At 40.0% G+C, this 20895-nt stretch overlaps 1 protein-coding gene across 13 annotated transcripts; it reads left to right on the top strand.

The window, feature by feature from the left end:
- The first annotated feature begins 152 nt into the window (after positions 1 to 152).
- aPKC (protein kinase C iota type) lies at positions 153 to 20063 on the top strand. 13 transcript variants are annotated; one of them, XM_017074003.4, is made up of 10 exons: positions 153 to 242; positions 1618 to 1891; positions 1948 to 2068; positions 16650 to 16700; positions 17269 to 17354; positions 17412 to 18368; positions 18431 to 18625; positions 18949 to 19070; positions 19649 to 19775; positions 19834 to 20063. In XM_017074003.4, exons 2-9 carry the CDS (start codon positions 1685 to 1687, stop codon positions 19734 to 19736), a joined length of 1827 nt encoding a protein of 608 aa, XP_016929492.2. In that variant the 5' UTR covers positions 153 to 242; positions 1618 to 1684; the 3' UTR covers positions 19737 to 19775; positions 19834 to 20063. The 13 variants fall into 13 exon arrangements, with proteins under 13 accessions (XP_016929492.2, XP_036669338.2, XP_016929491.2 ...); XM_036813443.3 differs by having other exon boundaries at positions 164 to 312; XM_017074002.4 differs by having other exon boundaries at positions 199 to 432.
- The last annotated feature ends 832 nt before the right edge of the window (positions 20064 to 20895 follow it).

Here is a 20895-nt window from a genome sequence, read left to right as displayed (position 1 = left end):
TGAAAGTTTTTCTCCACCCCTAGTAAACTGTAAAATACTAACATTTTAGAGCTCTTAAGTATTTAAATACCGAACCCAAACAGTGCTGGAAAACCTGCAACACTTGGCCTTCTGGTATTTTTCTGTGCTGTCACTTCGCGTTCTCATCTTGCATCTCCCTCTTTTACTGACTTACGTTGGCTTACGTTGCGACCCTTACGACGCATCTTGCGTCAAAACGAAATAAACGGAGGAATAGCAATGTTAGTTTTAATTCGTTTAAGCCAAAACAATTAATTAAAAGAGTGCGAGTGCCAGTGCCCTAATTAAAATGTATGTGGCGCATTGATTGGCTGTAATTTAAATGTTTCGTGTTGTCTGATTTGTCACTCAGTGTTTTTTTGCGGCGTTTTGTGCGTAATATTTGTGGTTAAACAAACTTAAGAAACTAGTGTGAGTCAAACAGTAATCTTAAGCTAAATTATAAGTGCTAAAGTTAAAAAAGCGGCGTCTTAAGTGAAAAATGCTAATGAGTTAAAACAGGTTGTCGACTCTCCCGCTGCCGCTCTCTCTTGCGGCCCCTCGCCACTCTTTCTCGCTCATTTGTTGCACTGTTGTTGTTGCCAACTGGGTACTTTTAACAGTTACCTTGGTCAATGTACGGCATTAATTACGCTCAAAAACTAAAGTACTCAGATGCCAAGTAAATAGGGGAAGAAAGAGAGGACAGGAGTAAAAATAAACTAATTTGCACACTCGCTTTGGCGTGCTAATTCCATTTACTTTTCTTCTTGTTTTATTGTTTTGTGGGCGTTTTGCATGATTCATTCGCGTTTGTTTTGTCCCATTCGTTTTGTGCTTGTCTCCGCATTTGGTGCAGCAGGAACAACAACAACTACCTGTGGCATGCAGTTTGCTTTGTGTTTGTGTGTGTGTGTGTTGGGCTCAAATGTCAAAGTTGACGTTTCATTTTGGGCGGGATTTCAAATAAGATTTCAAAGAGAGAACGATAACGGGAGAGCGAAAGAAGTTGACTTCAAATTCTTTACATTTATCTTTTTCATCAACTTCAAGATACAAATGGCACTTTACAGTCCGACTTCTATGTCACAATCTAAGTGAAAGCTATAAAGAATTGGAGTATTTGAAACTGGTTCCACTTAGAGATTACCTGCTTTTGTCAGTTTGCCATAAAATAGTTATACCTATCTACAGTAATCTTTTACTTCGTCGTGGAGCGTCTAAAAGTTTAGAAAAATTTTAAGAACTTCAAGTATTAATTTTTTATACGAAGATTTCGATTGCAATATTTTTTGTAAAGTACTTTTTTGAGCATGTTATAATAGAAGCTATCGCAAACCCCTTTTATTTTATTGGGTTTTCCCGTATTTTTATGACCTATTTTATCCTAAAGATATCAAGTTATGTTTTATTTCGCGTAATACTTTCGCATTGTACAGAGATATGTAATTTTTTAATAGTATTTGCATTTATATATTTATTCGTTTTGAGTAATTTAGAGCTTAATAAATAATAATATTTATAATCAGATAATTATCTCCCAATATAATTTCCCCTTCAATACGTTCAACTGTAAGCCGCATAATCTTAAACGCATATTTCTTCTTATTTTTGCAGTATTCCGTTATCAATTCGTGTGTCTCTGTGTGTTACGTGTTATCAAATCATTTTAGCCAGCTAGCAAATGCAGAAAATGCCCTCGCAAATTCTGAACGACGGCAGCAGCGTTAGCTTAAACAGCGCCAATATGAACATGGCCAATACGCCAAATAGCATTACGGTGAAGACCGCCTACAATGGTCAAATCATCATCACCACCGTCAACAAGAATATCTCGTATGAGGAGCTCTGCTACGAAATACGCAACATCTGTCGGTTTCCTCTGGATCAGGTAATGTTACCTAAAATAATTAGAAATTAACAATTAACACAATTCGTATTTTTCAGCCATTTACCATTAAATGGGTCGATGAGGAGAACGATCCCTGCACCATATCAACGAAAATGGAACTGGACGAGGCCATACGACTGTACGAAATGAATTATGACTCCCAATTAGTCATTCATGGTGAGTTCAACATAATTTCTTTGTTTAAAAAATGGTTCAGATTTTAAATTAACTTTCCGGAGTTGATATCACTTATTTATTATAAAATTGAGTTTGGAACATTTTTATATATTTATACCCGTTACTCGTAGAGTAAAAGGGTATACTAGATTCGTCGGAAAGTATGTAACAGGCAGAAGGAAGCGTTTCCGACCCCATAAAGTATATATATTCTTGATCAGGATCACTAGCCGAGTCGATCTAGCCATGTCCGTCTGTCCGTCTGTCCGTCTGTCTGTCCGGATGAACGCTGAGATCTCGGAAACTATGAGAGCTAGGCTATTGAGATTTGGCGTACAGATTCCTGAGCTTCTTACGCAGCGCAAGTTTGTTTCAGTAGACTGCCACGCCCACTCTAACGCCCACAAACCGCCCAAAACTGTAACTCCTACAGTTTTGATGCTAGATAGAAAATTTTAACTGAAATGTATTGTTCTCATCAATACCTATCGATTGACCTAAAAAAAAGTTTGCCACGCCCACTTAAACGCCCACAAACCGTGAAAACCTGTGACGCCCACAATTTGCATGCTAGATAAAAAATTTTAACTGAAATGTATTGGTGTCGTCAATACCTATCGATTGATCCAAAAATAATTTTGCCACGCCTTTCTAACGCCCATAACGCTTAAATCTGTCTACCGCCGGTAGGTGGCGCATTTTAATTTCGCTTTGCTGCTTGCATATCTCCATTTCCCTTTGAGTAACGGGTATCTGATAGTCGAGGTACTCGACTATAGCGTTCTTCCTTGTTTTGTTTCCACTCTTTCGAAACTCTGAAATTATTTGAAATAGTTCTTATCGTATATATTTATTATAACTTTAAATTATCGATATTAACACACTCATAATCAACGAAAACGTGGCGTAAAAATGAAATATTTTATAAGAATTTTCCATAACTTTATTTAAAAAGAAGAATACTAGTTTAAAATGTCAAAGACTTATCTAATAAGGTCAGTTAACTTATCGAAATGGGTTTTTTGGTATCACAACTTGAAGCTCAACTAACATTAGTAAGAGTTATCTTTTTAAAGATACATTATCTGAAATTGGAGTGGTACCCAACTTTTATTAAATGCTATTGAAAATTCTCCAAGTTTTAAATTATTTTCTACTGCTGCCACAAAGTAGGCAGCAGCCAATTAATTATCCAATGAGGAACGCATTCCCTAGTAGCTTCCAATATTTAACCAAGCCCATAAACATTTAAGCCTGATTAAACAATGTGAGAGCGCAGCTCGTCTTATTAGCTCAATAAACTTGAGTTTTCCTCGTGAGTTTTCCCGACTGCCTTTCTGCTTTCCCAGCATCCAAAGGCAGCACCATCCACTCGAGTTAATAACATAAAATATTAATTAACCCGTACACACACTCGCATGCTCGAGAGGCCCAAGTCTTATGGCAATTGCCCTAGGCATGCTTCTCCTTTTTTTTGTTTATTCTTCCGTACCTCCGACTTATTTGCATATAAATTCTGCTTGGATCTTGGCTCGCCGGCCTCATTTATAATTCATTATAATTAAATTGTTTGCTTCGTGTGGGTTTAAGTTTTCGCCGGCTTTTTTGGAATTTTAATTTTCCTGTTGTGCGGTTTTTGGCGATCTCACTCATACACACTCATCCAAGTTTTGTGCTTAATTATGCTTGCCGCAACAACAAAAAGGTTTCACTTACCACATTCGTTCGGCAAATGACAAACACAAAACCCTTTCGCACAGTAAATTACCAAAAAAATGTGGGAGTAAGGTTGAAACATAATGAACAAGAAATACACTCTACGTTACAGTCTTGATCATATTCTAAAACTTTAATTTAACTGCATTTTAAGGCTTGTGAAATATTTTAGGTTTCGTATTTGATAAAATATTTAGTTTTCTCATAAACCATATTTAAACACTAACCTAAATTTAATTTTGGGTAATTCAAAAATTGTTATTTATCAATGAACGCTTGAAATGGTATTGAAGATTATCTATTTTAACTATCAAGTGACCATGAAGATGATTTAACCGTAACCTCCTAAAAAGAAATACCCAAAATCTAAAGCCCACTCGAGTTATCCGCATTATCCCTGGTCATTCCATACCTGTGGTCACTCTTTTTTTTTCCAAACACGGCTCTGAAAAACAAGAAAAAAGGCAACTAACGGCCCAGCAGATATGATAACTGCCTGCCGCACTAAACAAAGTTGGTCGAGGAGAGGTGGTCTGTTGGAGAGGGTGTTACAGTTTCCGCTTCCCTTTTTATGCGGCTTTGTTTTTGTGCTGTGGACCAGGCTTCCTGATATTTTGTGGCCATACCCCCTTCATATCTCCACATGAGGAATAATAACAGTGTGTAGGGACGGCATGTTAGTTGTTGTTACACCCGGTACTTGTAAAAGGGTATATAGTTCTATTGAAAAAGAAGTGGATCTCAGCACAAAACAATTTTTTTTACCTAGTCTCAAGTGTAAATTTGATGTGCATGTAATTAAAACACAGATGTTATTGGCCTGAAGAACCATTTTTTTTCCAAACCCAGGAATATCCCAAATTTCATAACGATCGGTCTAATATAGATAATTGTCACTAGATCGACTTATTTTGGCTTCTTCACTACATATTACTTGATTATATCATAATATTGCAGAAATGCAAACAAAAAGACTTGTAGGTAAAATTTACCAACATAATAGTTAAGTGGTCCCTACCTATCAAATTGTTATTGTAGTTACTATCCCAACATTTAAATACATAAATAACTATCCGGATTTGTAAATTTTACCCATACATATATCACCATTGTTAAGTAGATGTGTAATATGCTCACATAAAGGTTCAAGCTTTTTTTAGAATTGCAAGGTGCATCCCAAATTTCAAAAAGATCGAACAAATATTATGAATATAAGATCAATTTTAGTTGGTTACTTCATTATTAAATCGCCAGAAAGTATGCAATAATTTTTAGAAACTGAGGACTGGATATTTTTTAAGTCGGGAGACTTGAATCTGGCGTTCTTTCTTGTTTTCTTCTTCTTGTTGTTATGTGGCCACGTGTGAAAAAATGCGGCTTAAAATGTATTAAAAGCATTCTGTGTGCGTATGTCCCTGCGTCTGTAGGTGTGTGTGTGCGTGGGAGAGAGGGACATGGGACATTGTCAAGGTATTACGTTACCGTTACACGCACTCTTGCATATGTTAGGATGTCCTGTCTGTGTGTTTGTATGCCGAACATGTTTGTTTGTGGGGTTATTGTTGTTGTGTTGATTAGTAAATGGTTGTTGGTATGTGTGTTTTGCTTTTTTTTACAAGCCCTTGTTTTGACTTCTCTGTTGTTGTGTCTTTTTTTTTTAATTTTCTAAACTTTTTTTTGTTTTGCTACATGTGTGAACTTCTGCAGGATTCTGGTTTACCTTCCGGCTTCATCTCCGGCCAACAAAACCCGTACATCTCCCCCAAAACAAAACAAAACAAAAAGCTAGAATCTGTAAGCCACCGTTATAATTTATGCGCCTGCAATATGGCAACGCTGTCCGGCACACACACACGCACATACAAATCTACATACGGATGTACATGAAAAACTTTTGTCCAGGTCCGAAGAACTTTTTTTTGAAGCCCATAAGGTCGATACACAAGATGCCATTACCCGAGAGCGAGATAGCAATGGCGAGGAGATGAGAAGCGAAAGAGAGAGAGAACATTTCCCCAGTTGCCACAAAAAACAGCTGAGCCAAAAAGAAAGGTATTGCCATCCATTGAGTCCAAGCTGGCAATGCTTAAAGCGCCGGTCTGCGGCTTTTATTTGCACTCTCTCTCACCCTCTCTTTCTCTTGTCAAAAATAAAGGATATTCCCTAGTGCTAGAAGAGCGTGCGTCACCTGACATTGAAGAAGCTTTCGCTGTGCTCTCCGCTACTTTCTCCCTGGCAAATTTCCCTAGCATACTTCTCTGCATCGGCATTTCACTCGCGCGTTGGCCGCTCGCCTGTGTGGAAGTGCCGTGCGGATTTCGATTTTGAAGATACAACTCTCCGGGCTCCACAAACAAATACATAATTATATACATATATACAAATATACAATTTTGCACAGCCATCGCCATAACGAGTTTTCCTGCGGTGTGAATTAACAAAAGAAAACAGAAGAAAGTCGAAAGTTGGAAGTCGAAAACAAAAGTACAAATCAGTGAACAACATAATTCCATATTATTATTTTTCTTAACCTTTCCACTCGTTCTTCGGCAAGTGCCGAAAATCTTACGGAAAAAAAATCAATTGCCCCTGGGCCATATTTTTTTGACTGTTCTGCCGAAGTTGTCGTACATTTCTGATTAGTTGCCATACAATTTTCCTTGGAGAGAAAGAGGTGAAAAAACAGGGAGGCAAAAAGGCTGGGGACGTGAATGATTAACATAAATTGTGAATGGTTCTTGAATGAAAGTTTTAGGCCTGCTAATGAAGTACAAACTTTTTTAAGTGTGTAAGATTCGAAGGATTTTCGGGGGTTCCATCGACGACTTGAATTTATGGCCGTATTTCGCTAAATCAATATAATTCGGAGGTTGAAAAGTAGGCCTATTATTTGATTTTTATAAGAATACTTATGAAACTTTAAGTACTTAAATTTTAGGAAGAACTTTACTTGAGTTTATAAAAATGGGCTTTACCTTATAGCATACATACATATTGATATTGTGCTGAAAATTTAATTTTTATTTCAAAATGAACAATATAGGTTTTAAAAATCTTAATTATGTTACTATTATTATTTATATATCCAATTATTTCAAATGTGTTCTTAGTATAAATATGTTGTACTCTTATTATAACGCCATCTCAAAACAATGTAGTAAAAAGGGTTTCGAAGGATCTATTCCATATTACAATTTTTCCCTATAACATTGCATACTTCAGGGCGGAATAAAAATGGAAAGTTTACGATTGATTCTATTGAATTTCACACATTTTTTACAATGAAATTGTAAAATAAAATCAAAGAATTGATTTCCATTTTTCGTGGGTTCGGCTTTAGTTTTCCTGCACCACGCTGTTCTTTTTTCCCCAATTTTTTGGCTGCTGTGTGCCAGACACCAGCAAACAAAACCACACACTCATACACACAGGGTCGCCAAATTGAGGTAGTGTGTGTGCGAGTGTGTGATGGTGTGCGAGAATCCCCACCCTAAACTTGACCCCAGGCATTTGCACTTCATCAAGCGCTGCTTGCACTTCTGCGACCGTCTGGTTTCCCAAAACTTGGCCCAAAACCCGCTATATATGTACATATACCATATAAACGAGATGGATCCATTCCGTATGCATATATGTATGTATGGATGTAGGTATAGCATATATGTATATTATGAGTCAGTGGGCTAGGAAGAAGCTGCAGGGCGAAACAATTTCCTTTTATTCTTTGTGGAAAGCGTTTTGCTGGCCAAGCTGTCGCCCTGCCATTTAAACTTGTTCGTTTCTTTTTGGCCCGAAGGCTTTCACTCGTACCAGGTGTATGGGCCTCCTCCTTCGCCAAAGTTAAATCAGCAAATTTCCACTTTTTTCCCACTTTTTTTTTTCGAGCACCCTGGGGCTTTGTTTCTGTTCGGTGTTTCACTTTTTTTCAGTATTTTTGTAGGTTCCTTCTGCAGCCTCTGGGATATTCGGTTCTCAGTTCGCTTGCTGGCTGGCCCCATTATGCTTGTTGGGCAAATTTTAATGATGCCATTGGGCTTAATGAAATTATTGTTAGTTCAGCAAACAAGAAAGCCCATTCTCGCACGGTCGGGGGATCGGTTTAGGAGAGGTGGCGGTATTAAATGGCAGGATGGTTGGTAGGCCCCGAATTGAATATGCACATGACGTCCGTTCGGCTGCCTCATTTTGCATGCTTATTCCATATCGCTTTGGCACGGAGAGAAAGTGGGGAAAGTATATCATCATATAATAGATTGTCATATCATCTGATAATTTCAATCTATTAGCTTTTGAATGTGGTTTATAAGGTGGTAATTTTGTAAAGGTTTCACAATATTATATTGTTTATAATATAAATACTTACAAATATTAAATCCTATAGGTAGGTTATAATCTTCAATTTTTTAATACATATTTTTTAAAATATAAATCGAAAGTTGTAAAGTTATTAAATAACAAAAACATTTTTTTTAGCGTTTTAATAAAACTAGTAATATTTGAAAAACTGGTTCTGGCCAAAATTTGTCAAAATAAATGTTATTGTTTTTGAATCTCTAGATGCTTCATACAACACCCGATTACTAAGAATTGTTTTAAAAAGTTAAATATCATCTTTATCTGCTGTATTACAAAGTAAAATGTAGAATAGCTATTGTTTGAACGTGAAACGGTTACATTTTTGCTACATTTTTTCAAAGTTGCATTCTTTCTCTGAGTGGCAAACTTTATGGCATTCCCATCTTGCCGCTTTTCTCTTTGTTATGCTGTGTGAAATTTTATAACTGTCTGAGGAGGAGGTGGGTGGCAGGTGGCAACTGGCAACTGGCCCCGCTTGACGTCACTCGGAAAGCCAAATTGATGTTTAACTATTGATGCTGCTTGTCCGGGCTGGATATCTGGTGGCCAAAAGATGGCTTCTCAGTTCTCCTGGCGAACATCGCCTGCTTATGTTTATCGTTATTGTATCGCATGAAATACGACACCCCACGCTTGTGGGCCAAAGATAAAGGGGGCGCTTGAATGGTCAATAATTCGGGGCGTGGTGGGTTAAGTATCAAAATTTGATGGGGTTCTCTGATGCAAGAAGTTGTTCTTATTCAGGCTTTTCAAATGCTTAAATGGGGTAGTAAACAATACAAAATTGCTATTGGAAATATTTAATCAATAACTGATTGGATTTCTCAGGGGGATGTTTTATTGAGATTAAAAATATATGAAGATACTTTTTTTAGTCCATTTACTTAAGATACTGTACTAAAGTTAAACACAAATAAGAGCATTACAGTGTTAGTCGTTTTTTCTATAACTTTAAAAAGTATCATAACTATAATATACATAACATTAGTCAGTAAATCGACTTAACTTAAGATTAATTTAAAGACATATTTAATATGTGTTTCTATAATAGGAAAAGTTTATTTTCGTTTGTTCATTTAATCAGCATTCTTTTCTAGTATATACTATATACTAATCACTATTTGAAATTATACAAAGCCTGTACTTAAAGCTAGTTGAATATTTTTCTTGTTATTAAACCAGCTTTAATCTAGCTTAGTGCTCTGGGATTTAAGGACTTTCGTTTCGCCAACAATGGGGGCTTGCATAGAGGGGGTCTAGAAAGGGTTTGCTTTGGGTGGCTGACTGGACTGTTGGGTTCTTTGGGCTGGATGCTCTGTTCCCATCGTGGACAAACAAGCTGGCAACCAATATTCATGCTCCAATTGCAGGGAAAACAAAGCCGGCGGAGTGTTTATATTTAGCAAATGCTGAGGGATACAGGCGGTGAAAAAGGGGAAAAATAGGGGAGTGGGGGGACTGACTAAATTTAATTCGAAAATGCATCAGATCCTTTTTTGTTTTTCCCCCCCAGAAAACCCACTAGAGACTGCATCATCAGCAGATAGGGAAGAAAATAAGGAAAAAGCCGAGAAAATGAGTGCCAAACAAAGGGATCTGCTTGCCTTGTCACGACAAGGCTCTTGTGTCAAGTGGATGCTGTCCAACTAAGGACCCCGCCAGCCCCTTTTCGACCCACTTCGACCCTCGTTAATCATGCGAATTATGCATGAAAGTGGAGTACTTAATTTCAATTGTCTAAACAACAAGCGATTGCGATGTGACCTACCAATACACTAGAAGAAAATTTTCTATTTACACTTGACTGCATCGGTGGGTGGGTTGGTTTTGCTTGGTTGGCTTGGGTTCGTCTTTAAGTGGAAGACAGTGCAACCTCAAAAGAGTGAATTTCTTTTGGTATGAACATAAAGGTTACAAAATTGTAAGATTCTAATATTTGAGAACTCGGTTACACAGAAATGTTTTTAGAATGTATTATCCTTGTAAGAACAATGATCAAATAATAACTAAAGTTAAATATTTTATTTACAGGACAGAATAATTTTCTCATAAGTAGTTTTGGCCTTATGTTTTAAATTTGTAGTGCTTATGGTAAACCTACAGGGATTTTATAAAAAGTTCTGATTACTGGGAATATTGTTTTTATTTTTGAATATTTAGTTTCGGTTTTTTTAAATGTTCTTATACCTTTCTTTATACTTAAAAACATTTTTTTAGGATTTTATTATTAAGAGTGTCCACTGTACATAGAGAAATGTAGGAATGGCAACAGAAGATTGCATACTTAAAAGGGCGATTGCGAGCGAATTTCCCTGCGCGCGTCGAGTGATTTCCTCTCTAATTTCTCCAGCTTTCTCTGGCGCTTTCTCTGCCTTCTTCTCACCGATTTTCGGTCGCTCTTTGCTGCCTTTCACGCCTTTGTCAATTTGCAGCAACTTGTGCGCTCGTTTGACTTGGGTTAAATTGTTTGTGATTGTCGCAGCCGTGTCTCTGTGTGGGTTACCAATTTCTCCTGGCGAGTGTGTGTGTGTGTGTGCGTGTATCCGGACAGAGTTGTCAGCTGTTCGGCCTGCATTTCTCTCGGTTACCCCGCTCGTTTCTCTCTTGCCTTACCCATTATTACACAATTTATATATATTTTTTTTTTAGGTGTGGTTTCTGCGGCGTCTGCAACCGGCCACGCCCATAGAACATAGAACACCACCCACCTGCGCCCACCGCCCTTCTCACGGCCACATCCTTGTGTGTCTGAGTTTTTTCTTTTAATCAATCATTATAAACTGCGAGATCAGCGAAGTGGGCGTGGGTGGAATAGGGGATACTACACGCCTGTCGTTTGGCTTTGAAACTTTGCATTGCATAGTTTGCTGCGCCATGTAACTGTAATTGCAACTGGGACCTTGTTCCGCTTTCCTTCGCGTCTTACTTTCTCCCCTCGCCTTTCTCCTTTCTCCATTTTATCCAATTTTTTATGCGCTCCATTTAAGATGAGGGTTTTCTTTTAAGCAGAAATATTGCTGGCACTTACTCAAGAAACGCTGGCATAAAAGGAGAATTAATCAAGTATTTTGAAAGGAAATTAATTGGGTTTGTTTAAGAAGGACCCTTGATTAAGCTGGGATTTTTTAAGTATGAGTTTAATCAAAAATAGCAAATGGTGTTTATCAAATATTACTACCATTTATAAACTTATTGCCAACTGAATTTCGTTGCCTTTTTTATAATGACCTTGGTGAATTCGTAACCAAAACTCGATTTAATCAAGTTCTTTGAAGTGCAACTTTCAAGCTTTTAGCTAACTAGTCCTCCCACTTCGACTTTTGAGTGCTTGATTTAATGCAGTTTTATGTTAATTAATCGCAGAAACAAGTCAAGTGCAAAGAAAACTTACAAATAAAATTACAAATCGAATAAAATCATAACCAACCGAGGCGAAAGCTCGGAGAGACTCAAACGAATTACCGCTGCGCGAAGTGAACAATTTTTTGAGTAAACCATCATGGCCTGGGGCTATTGGTCCGCCACGACTGTGGATCGTGGGCGATCGCCGCGCCGCCTGACGCAATGTGCACCACTTCCGGTCAACATAGTGCAGCAGGAGGAGGAGGAGGAGCAGCCCTGCCTGCCACAGCAACAGCAACAGCAGCAGCAGCAACATCCGCAACAGCAGCAGCAATCCCAGCAGCAACAGCAATCGCAGACCTGTCCCAGCACTCCGTCGGCCAATCAGCAGGGCAGTGGCAATCTCTGCTACAGCCCCACCTGTCGATCCCGCTGCTCCAGTCCCTGTCCAGGATCTCCGTGCGGTTCTATCACGCCGCCACCTCCGCCGCTGCTCACTTCCTCGCAGCAGCACCTGCACTCCAACAAGAATTGCCCGGCAGCCCAACAGCTGATGACTCACCTGGATTATGCGGCCCGCAGACAATCGCTCGACCAGCTGGACAGTCCACAGGTATTCGGATCATTGAGGTTTCCATTTTCACCAAGAGCTCAGCTTGAAGGGGCGGGCAAAGGCCAAGGAAAGTTGGCCTGATAACCAAGTTCATCTGAATCACACCCAACCATACTGGTTTTCGGTTACCAGTTGATGGGCAAACTTGTCAATTGATTTCCCATTAATTACTTTGTGTGAGCTTACAGTCCAATCAAAGTTGCCCTTTTTCATAAAAGCCATTGAACTTGATATTGAGATTTCATAGGCTTACATTTCAAGTCAATTTATTTGATAGATTTATTTTTGTTGTCTTCGTCTAGGAATTTCAATATAAACTGCATTGAACTTAGAAGATGACTTTAAATTTGCATCCAACAAATATATTGCAATGATTCAGTCACATTTGTCACTTATGGAGCTATCAATTGGATACACATGGCTGATTACTCAGAGGCAATGACGAAGTGTATACTCCCATTGATAACTTGGTTTATGTTCATTTCAAGATAATTTTATTACATCTCTAATAGCTGATAATTGTAAAAAAGAAGAATACGGGAGTGCCACCCAAATCCATAGGGTTTTCATATCACTTTAAAACATAATTTTAAGCTGTCTAAAAGTATGCAGTAAGTAAAGGATAGTCTTCTTTGTGAACGAATTTCTTGTACTACTGAGTTTCATATATATTGCTGCATACTTTTAGACACCTTAAATAACATTTACGAGTTATTTCATAGCCCTAGTGATTTTTGTAAAACCCCTTGAAAATTTTGATTACTAGTTTTTCTCAACTGCCATGCTGTTTAAAGAGATCTGAGAATAGGGTATTATTCTGTTAGAAATTGGTTCCCAACATGCCACTTCAAGCTGAGTTCGAACCTAAAATGTGGCTTAAACCCCCATCACTGACCTGGTTATCCATTCTATTCTCATCCCATTCCATTATCGAACATAATCCAGTCCAAGTACTTTGACATTCAGGCCAACCAGCTGTCGGACATCATGTGCCGCGGTGCGGTGGTCAGTTCGATACAGTCGGCGAACAACACGCTGACCCGCGGCGTGTCCATGCACAGCCGGAGTGGCAGTGCCCACGGGAGTCACCATGGCAGCCACCACAGTCACAGTCATCATGGCAGTGCCCACGGATCGCTGGGCTGTTTGCAGGGCGGCGTGGGAGTGGGCGTGGGCACGGGCAGTACGGGCAGCATTGGCATGATGTCGTCGGGTCACATCGATACGGGCGACTATGATGTCCCGCATCCGCATCCGTATACCCATCACTATATGCAGACGACGGCCTCGGTGACCCCGCCACACACTTCCCTCAGTCGTCCAGGATCGGCGGGTGCCGTGTGCCAGGGTCACGACTCCGGCTCGGATTCCAGTCAGGGATGTGGCGGATCCATCATGGGCGGCATGCTGGTCATGGGTCACCCAGGACACATGGGCAGTTTGGGTCACCACAGCGCTGGCAGTGGATCACTGGGCAGGTGTTCGAGCAGGTGTCACAACACGAACACCACGACGACGGATGACTCGGGTGGTGGCAGCAGCGGCGGCGGCGTTGGAGTAGGAGGAGGAGGTGTACCTGGCTCCATGGGCAGTGCCTCCATGGCCGTGGGAATGCCGGGCATGCTGATGGACTACCATCATAGTCACCACAGTGGCAGTGCCGGAAGTGGCCTAAATGGATGCGGAGGAGGAAGCATCGCCGGGGGAAGCATCGGTGGAAGGAGCAGCGTCCTGGGCACAATTCATAATGGGCATGGACACCACCATCAGCAGTATCACCACGAGTGCATCCACTACGAGCGGCTGCCCATTCCCGTGCCCATACCCACTGTGCCCATGGGCGTGGTCCCGCCCTCGCAGCAGATGTCGCAGCATCAGCTCCAATCGGAGGAGGAGATCGAGCCGGCCTATGCGACAGGTAATTGGAAACGGGATCTCTTCGGGAGACTTAAGAAAAATACTGAAGATTACCCTAGAGGGTGGTACTTCCCCTTCGGTTTATTTGGTACTACTTATTTAAGTTATTTGTGTTCCTAAGTTATTAAAAGTAATTAAGTAAATGACTGTATTAATTTTTGTATATCGTTTTTTGTTAATCTTAAGTATTTAGGTTTAGGTTTAATTATGATTACAATACTTTACCTTTTAGTTTAATGTCAAAGTAGTTATGTACATTCAAACTTTGAATTATTATAATTGGATTTATTTCGAAGTACAGTCTAGGACATAACAACTTTTCAAAAATTTGTATTTATGTGTTTAAAGTTGGTAAATATTTTTCTATGCCTTTTTTATTCCACGAGTACTTTGTTTTGTTGAAAAAAAATAAGAAAGAAATCATTTTTTAAGATTTCTACAAAAGATTTTTTTAACATGAATCACAAGATTTGTATGTATATTCACATTCAAGGAACCAAACTGAAAGAATTTCTTTTATATAATCAACCGTTGCTTTTATTATCGTTAATTATGTTGGCAAATTGTGACTTAGATTAAATAATTTGTGCCAAAAACGACCTTGTTTAACACATTTAGTCATCTGATTTATGGCTTGCGAAGGCCCCGGGCTTTCAGAAGCACCCCGTATTAGATGCAATAAATTAGTGCTTATCCAAATTTATTATTTCCAATAAATTATTGATTTTCCACCGCATGCGTTGTACTTAATTTTATGGAACTGCCAGCCCCGATCTTATCGACGAAGCCATTCGTCGCGCTCTCACTTGCTCCCAATCGGGGGAATCGGCGGTGACAATTCAATCGGCCACTTGAGGCACTTGCTTTTATTGTTCTTTTGTCGAGTGTGCCTTTTGCTATTGCTTTTGGATTGGGTTTTTGGTTCTGCTTCTCTGTTTCTCGGTTTTCTTCTCTGTTTTCTTACTTTTTCTTATTTTGCCTATACTTCTTGGGCTAAAAAATTGGCGGCGTTTTCAGTTCGTTACTGAAAGTCGCGCGGTGACGACGCCTCGCGCGTTTTCAAGAGCCGTATTCGCAAGTGTTTTTTTTTTCAACTGGGCTCCAGTGACCTCTGAACTTAACAGCCATCCAATACAACACCCCCCCAATACCGTCAGCCAAGCAACCCACCCATCACCATGATCATCTGGAGTGGTTTCTGCGAGGCGGCTCAAATATACAGCACTCAAACGGCCACTTTTATGACCGGCGGAGCATCGTGTTAGTCAACAGAGAAACATTTAAATTGCCAATTAATCAGTGTGGATTCCATATAGATCAACTCTGGGTGCACTTGCCTAACTTAGCCTTTAATAAAATGCTAGTTAGGTGCATTTTCAAATTATTTCCATGACTATAGAAAGTCCCAACTTATAGAACTGCATTCTAAATTGTACTTCAACTTCAGTTCTTTTTAAAGAATTCAGATTTCTGAATTTGTTTTAAAACTCTATATAAATTCTTTCACTTCCACTTAAGGAAATGAATTTCTTCAAGAAACTACATAAAACCTACTACACAAAAAGTTTATTTATTAAATATCTATTAATATCAATGCAATTTGGTATAAAAACCTATTCTTAAATCTCATACCGAACAATAATAGTTCCCTTCCGCCGCGACCTTCAGACTGTTTAGCCTCATACCCCCCTAACTTAATGACTAATAATGCATATCGCGCCTTTTGTTTTTAGCTCTAGTTCCCCCTAGTCACTTTATAAATTCTGCTCACCTTATCTGACCAGTCAAAGGCATTTACGAAAACCAAACAACAAAAGTAGCAAAAAAAAGAGCGCAGTCCAAACAAATGTTGTGGGTCCTATCAAAATTGATAAGGAAAATGAAGTGGGGAAAAATACATATAGTGTCGAATGAAACAAAAAAAAAAAAAAACCTAAAAATTCTAGGTCAATGTGAGGCATGAGGCAGTATGTGGAATCTATCAGAATATTAACCTTGCAGACGGACAGGCGAATCTATTGAACCCTAGGCTCCCTGGGGCGACACTTTAATTGAATTATGAATGAGCGATGAGCGATGGTTGCTGGAGAATATATATCTGATAGCTGAACAATTGGTCTCAATTGATGGCCGGTGGTCTCCCGGAAAAGCTTAATTAACATTACTCGGAAAAGAGCGATTCCACTCCAGTCTCCCCCCAGTTTCTCGTATCACGTATCTCGTATCTGGTATCTCTCGGGCCATTTCAGTATCTCCTCTCGCGCTCTTTATTTTCTCTATATGGTGCGTGGCCCCGAGATAAGGAACAGCCAGTGTTTGGCAATCGGATGGGTTCAGTCGAGGAGTGGGTGCTGACATGCTAACAGGCCCTCGGCAAAGTATCAACACGTCCATGTGGCTCGGCAAGAATCCGTTTATAAGTAAAAATTGCAAAGCAAAACGACTCATTAAATTGATAAGCGACCAGCGGCAGGGAAACAGATTTACCCGATGGGCAAACTAGCCTGCCGTAAGCATGCCCTGCAATTACCACAATTAGCTGACGTGACCAATGTTTAATGTTTACTAACCTTATATCTATGGAAATCATGAGTGGTGTAAAAGATCTAACAAACCTTTGCTCTTCTTTCTTTTCAGTATTCCCCAATGTTCCTCAAGCGCCGGGACTGTCTTGCGATGGCGAAGATCGTAAGTGGTTTGCATTTATTTTGATAATAAAACTTAAAAATAAGTGATATTAAATGTATAGTATACATTGTATACCTCTATTTCTATAATAACTTTTTACTTTGCAACTTTGCAATAACAATTACTTCGCTAAAGATAGCTGTTTGTTATTGATTCATCGCGATTTTCTGATTCATTATGACCATTCGACATGGTTCCTGTTTTTGATTTCGATCAGGTTTAAACAATATTGAGTTCAAGTAAAGTAATGATCCTAAATTTAAAAAAAAAAATGTTTAATCCCTAGTTTGGGGAAAAATAGATCTATGTATAGATATTACAAGATATCAACTTGGTTCTACTAACAAATAATAATTAATCTAAGAAATTCTAAGAAATTCAAGAGTTAGAACCACACAAATTTAAAGGAATGTGTTAATCATATGGTTTTAGTTATTTTGAAAATAACAAATTTTAAATGAGTAACAATTTTCTACTAGTTAGTTGAAACTAAAGCTTTATTGATTTATAAAGAGTGGTTCCCGATAATTATTGATTATGCTTATTCTAAAAATACTTTATTTTCCAGGCAGCATCTATCGACGCGGTGCTCGACGCTGGCGCAAGTTGTATCGCGTCAATGGACACATTTTCCAGGCCAAGCGTTTCAACCGGGTGAGTGTTCCCATTTCATGCAACCCAAATAAAGCCTAATAAAATCCCTTTTTCCAGCGTGCTTTCTGTGCCTACTGCCAGGATCGAATCTGGGGCCTGGGCCGTCAGGGTTTCAAGTGCATCCAGTGCAAGCTGCTGGTGCACAAGAAGTGCCATAAGCTGGTGCAGAAGCACTGCACCGACCAGCCGGAGCCGCTGGTCAAGGAGCGGGCTGAGGAGTCTAGTGATCCGATGCCGGTACCCCTGCCGCCGCTCCCATACGAGGCGATGGGCGGTGGAGCCGATGCCTGCGAGTCGCACGATCATGCGCACATAGTGGCTCCACCGCCGCCGGAGGATCCACTGGAGCCGGGCACTCAGCGCCAGTATTCGCTCAATGACTTCGAGCTGATACGGGTCATCGGACGCGGCAGCTATGCCAAGGTGCTGATGGTGGAGCTACGACGCACACGGCGCATCTACGCCATGAAGGTGATCAAGAAGGCGCTGGTCACCGACGACGAGGACATCGACTGGGTGCAGACGGAGAAGCATGTGTTCGAGACGGCCTCGAACCACCCGTTCCTGGTGGGGCTACACTCGTGCTTCCAGACGCCCTCGCGGCTCTTCTTCGTCATCGAGTTTGTGCGCGGTGGTGACCTGATGTACCACATGCAGCGGCAGCGACGACTGCCCGAGGAGCACGCCCGCTTCTATGCGGCCGAAATTAGTCTGGCCTTAAACTTCCTCCACGAGAAGGGCATCATCTATCGTGATCTGAAGCTGGATAACGTTTTGCTGGATCACGAAGGCCACATTAAGCTGACGGATTATGGAATGTGCAAGGAGGGCATTCGATCTGGGGACACCACCTCAACGTTCTGCGGCACACCCAACTACATTGCCCCGGAGATCCTGAGGGGCGAGGACTATGGCTTCTCCGTGGACTGGTGGGCACTGGGTGTCTTGCTCTACGAGATGTTGGCCGGACGCAGTCCGTTTGATCTGGCAGGAGCCTCTGAGAATCCCGATCAGGTTGGTAAACTTGTTTTTCCGCCTTGAGAATGTAAAGCTTATGATATTTATTTTTTCCATAGAACACTGAGGACTATCTCTTCCAAGTGATCTTGGAGAAGACCATTCGTATTCCCCGCTCGCTAAGCGTTCGGGCAGCCTCTGTGTTGAAAGGTTTCCTTAACAAGAATCCCGCTGACCGTTTGGGGTGCCATCGGGAGTCCGCCTTCATGGATATCGTCAGCCATCCGTTCTTCAAGAATATGGATTGGGAATTGGTGAGTCCAAGGATGATTGTCCTTATATTAGCTCTATGTGTCCTGGTGCACTTGTTTGTGATGATGATAATATTTTAGGGTAGTGAAACCATTGCAAAAATTTTTTAAATATGATTAGACTTATCTCAAAGTATATTGAGAGCAATGGTTTCCACATAGGTCAGGTCTAAAGTTACTCGTTCAATCTATCTTTATTATTTGTATTGCTGTTGGTATCAAGTTTGCTGATAGCGACTCAATAGAGGCAGTCATTATTGAGCATTTTTCTTACTACCTTGGATATTAATGGTATCTATTATTACGTATACGATTGCGCGTTAAAGATAGCACAGAAGGAGGTGCAACCGCCTTATATACCAAATCTAGACATTGCCGATCCCTATGTGACCAGCAACTTTGATGTGCAATTTACGCAAGAACCGGCTATACTAACGCCCGATGATCCGTAAGTCATAAAAGAGTTTCCCCCAATTCAGAAAGATGGCAAGTTGTGTTAGTTATCTAAAAATACCCCGTTGCATGAGATAAACCCCTAAGAGATCATAGTTATGCGTCCAGACTAATGTCAGGTAAATGCTCCTATCGATCAGCCGCATTTCGACCATATATACCCACGCATTGAACCTCTATATCTGTCTTTAAAAAAGTTGAATCCATCTAAAAAATGAATTTTATCATCGTCATAATCATGCTCAAGCCGCACCGACATGAATGAGAAACCGATTTTTGTGTTTGCCAATTGGCGTGGAGTTTTTCCTAATCGATTATGATTTCTACTATCCTCATGCACACCCAAAATCACGCAGCTCGAACGCAAGCAGGTCACGCCACCATTCAAGCCACGCTTAGACTCAGATCGCGACCTGGCCAATTTCCCGCCCGAGTTCACCGGCGAGGCCGTGCAGCTGACCCCGGATGATGAGTAAGTTGACCCCTCATAAATATTATATCACTCCCTATGATTTATTTATCTTTTGTCTATATTACAATTACTAATAAACCTTGGTTTTCTTTAAATCTCAGTCATGTCATTGATAACATCGATCAATCCGAGTTCGAGGGCTTTGAGTATGTGAACCCCTTGCTGATGTCCCTGGAGGATTGCGTCTGACACCACGAAATGTGCGACTTACATCCGTATAACATGCGGGTAAGTGTTTCAAATTAAAACAAAATGGGATTTTATAGTAACGTATTCTATTTTCTAGCTCTACGGCGAGGATTCCAGTGATTACGATTCCGTGGCTGATGACCTGAGTCTCCTGCATTTGAACAGCGCAGCGGGAGCTGGTGGATCGGTCAGTAGCAATAACAATCTCAGCCAGCAGCAACATTATCGCCAGCCACAGCAGCAATATCATCCCCATACAGCATACTCACAACAACAGCAGCAACAGCAACAGCAGCAGCAGCAACATCAGCAGCTGCAGCAACTTCAGCAACATCAGCAGCAGCAGCAGCAACAACTTCATCATAATGGTAACAATAACATTCATAATAATCAAATGCAAGCAAATAATAATAAAAGTCTACTGCAGCACATGTTTTGCCTTCCATTGAACTAATTAAAATAACGAATTAGATAAAACAACAAGCAACAACAATGAGCCACACAGCAACAACCAGTAGCAGAGCAACAAAGATTAAATTAATATGATTCTAAAATGCAAAAATTTCATAAATATACCACTTATATAATCCTCTCTCAACAACAGACAAAACTTTCATAAGCAAAGTATATTTATTATATAAAGAAAACAAAAAACAAGAACCGAAACAAAAAACAGTCACAAGTTGCAAGTATTACACTAAAAAGACATAAAGCAAAACGATTACTTTACTATTTAAGCACCTAGGCAGCCAGGCAAACTTTATGCAAGCAAGGAAAAACCATTTCATAACTCAATGCAAGACTTTTCACCAAGAAACTTAGGGACAGTTTTCCCGCAAGAATGCAACAAGAACTTTTTAAGCTAAACCAATACGTGCATCAAATATGAATATATAATTTTTAAAGGTTTAACACTAACAAAGGACATTTCAAATTTAATTTTACTAGCCAGGAAGTGCGAGGACAAGAAGGAGGAGAAGTATATATTTCAATGGAATCAATCTATAATATCTAAGCATATATAAACTCTAATGTAAAATGTGTGTGTGTTAGTATTAGAGAGCAGAGCATGGTTTTTAAAAGCGACAGCAAAAAGATCGACATAATATACGTGTACTGTGAACAGCAATAGTTAATGAAAACAAAATACCACAAATTG

The sequence above is a fragment of the Drosophila suzukii genome, chromosome 2R (assembly GCF_043229965.1).
Source record: "Drosophila suzukii chromosome 2R, CBGP_Dsuzu_IsoJpt1.0, whole genome shotgun sequence".
Lineage (NCBI taxonomy): Eukaryota > Metazoa > Arthropoda > Insecta > Diptera > Drosophilidae > Drosophila > Drosophila suzukii.
Note: the sequence above shows the minus strand (reverse complement) of the source record. Positions and strands in the feature narration are given on the sequence as shown.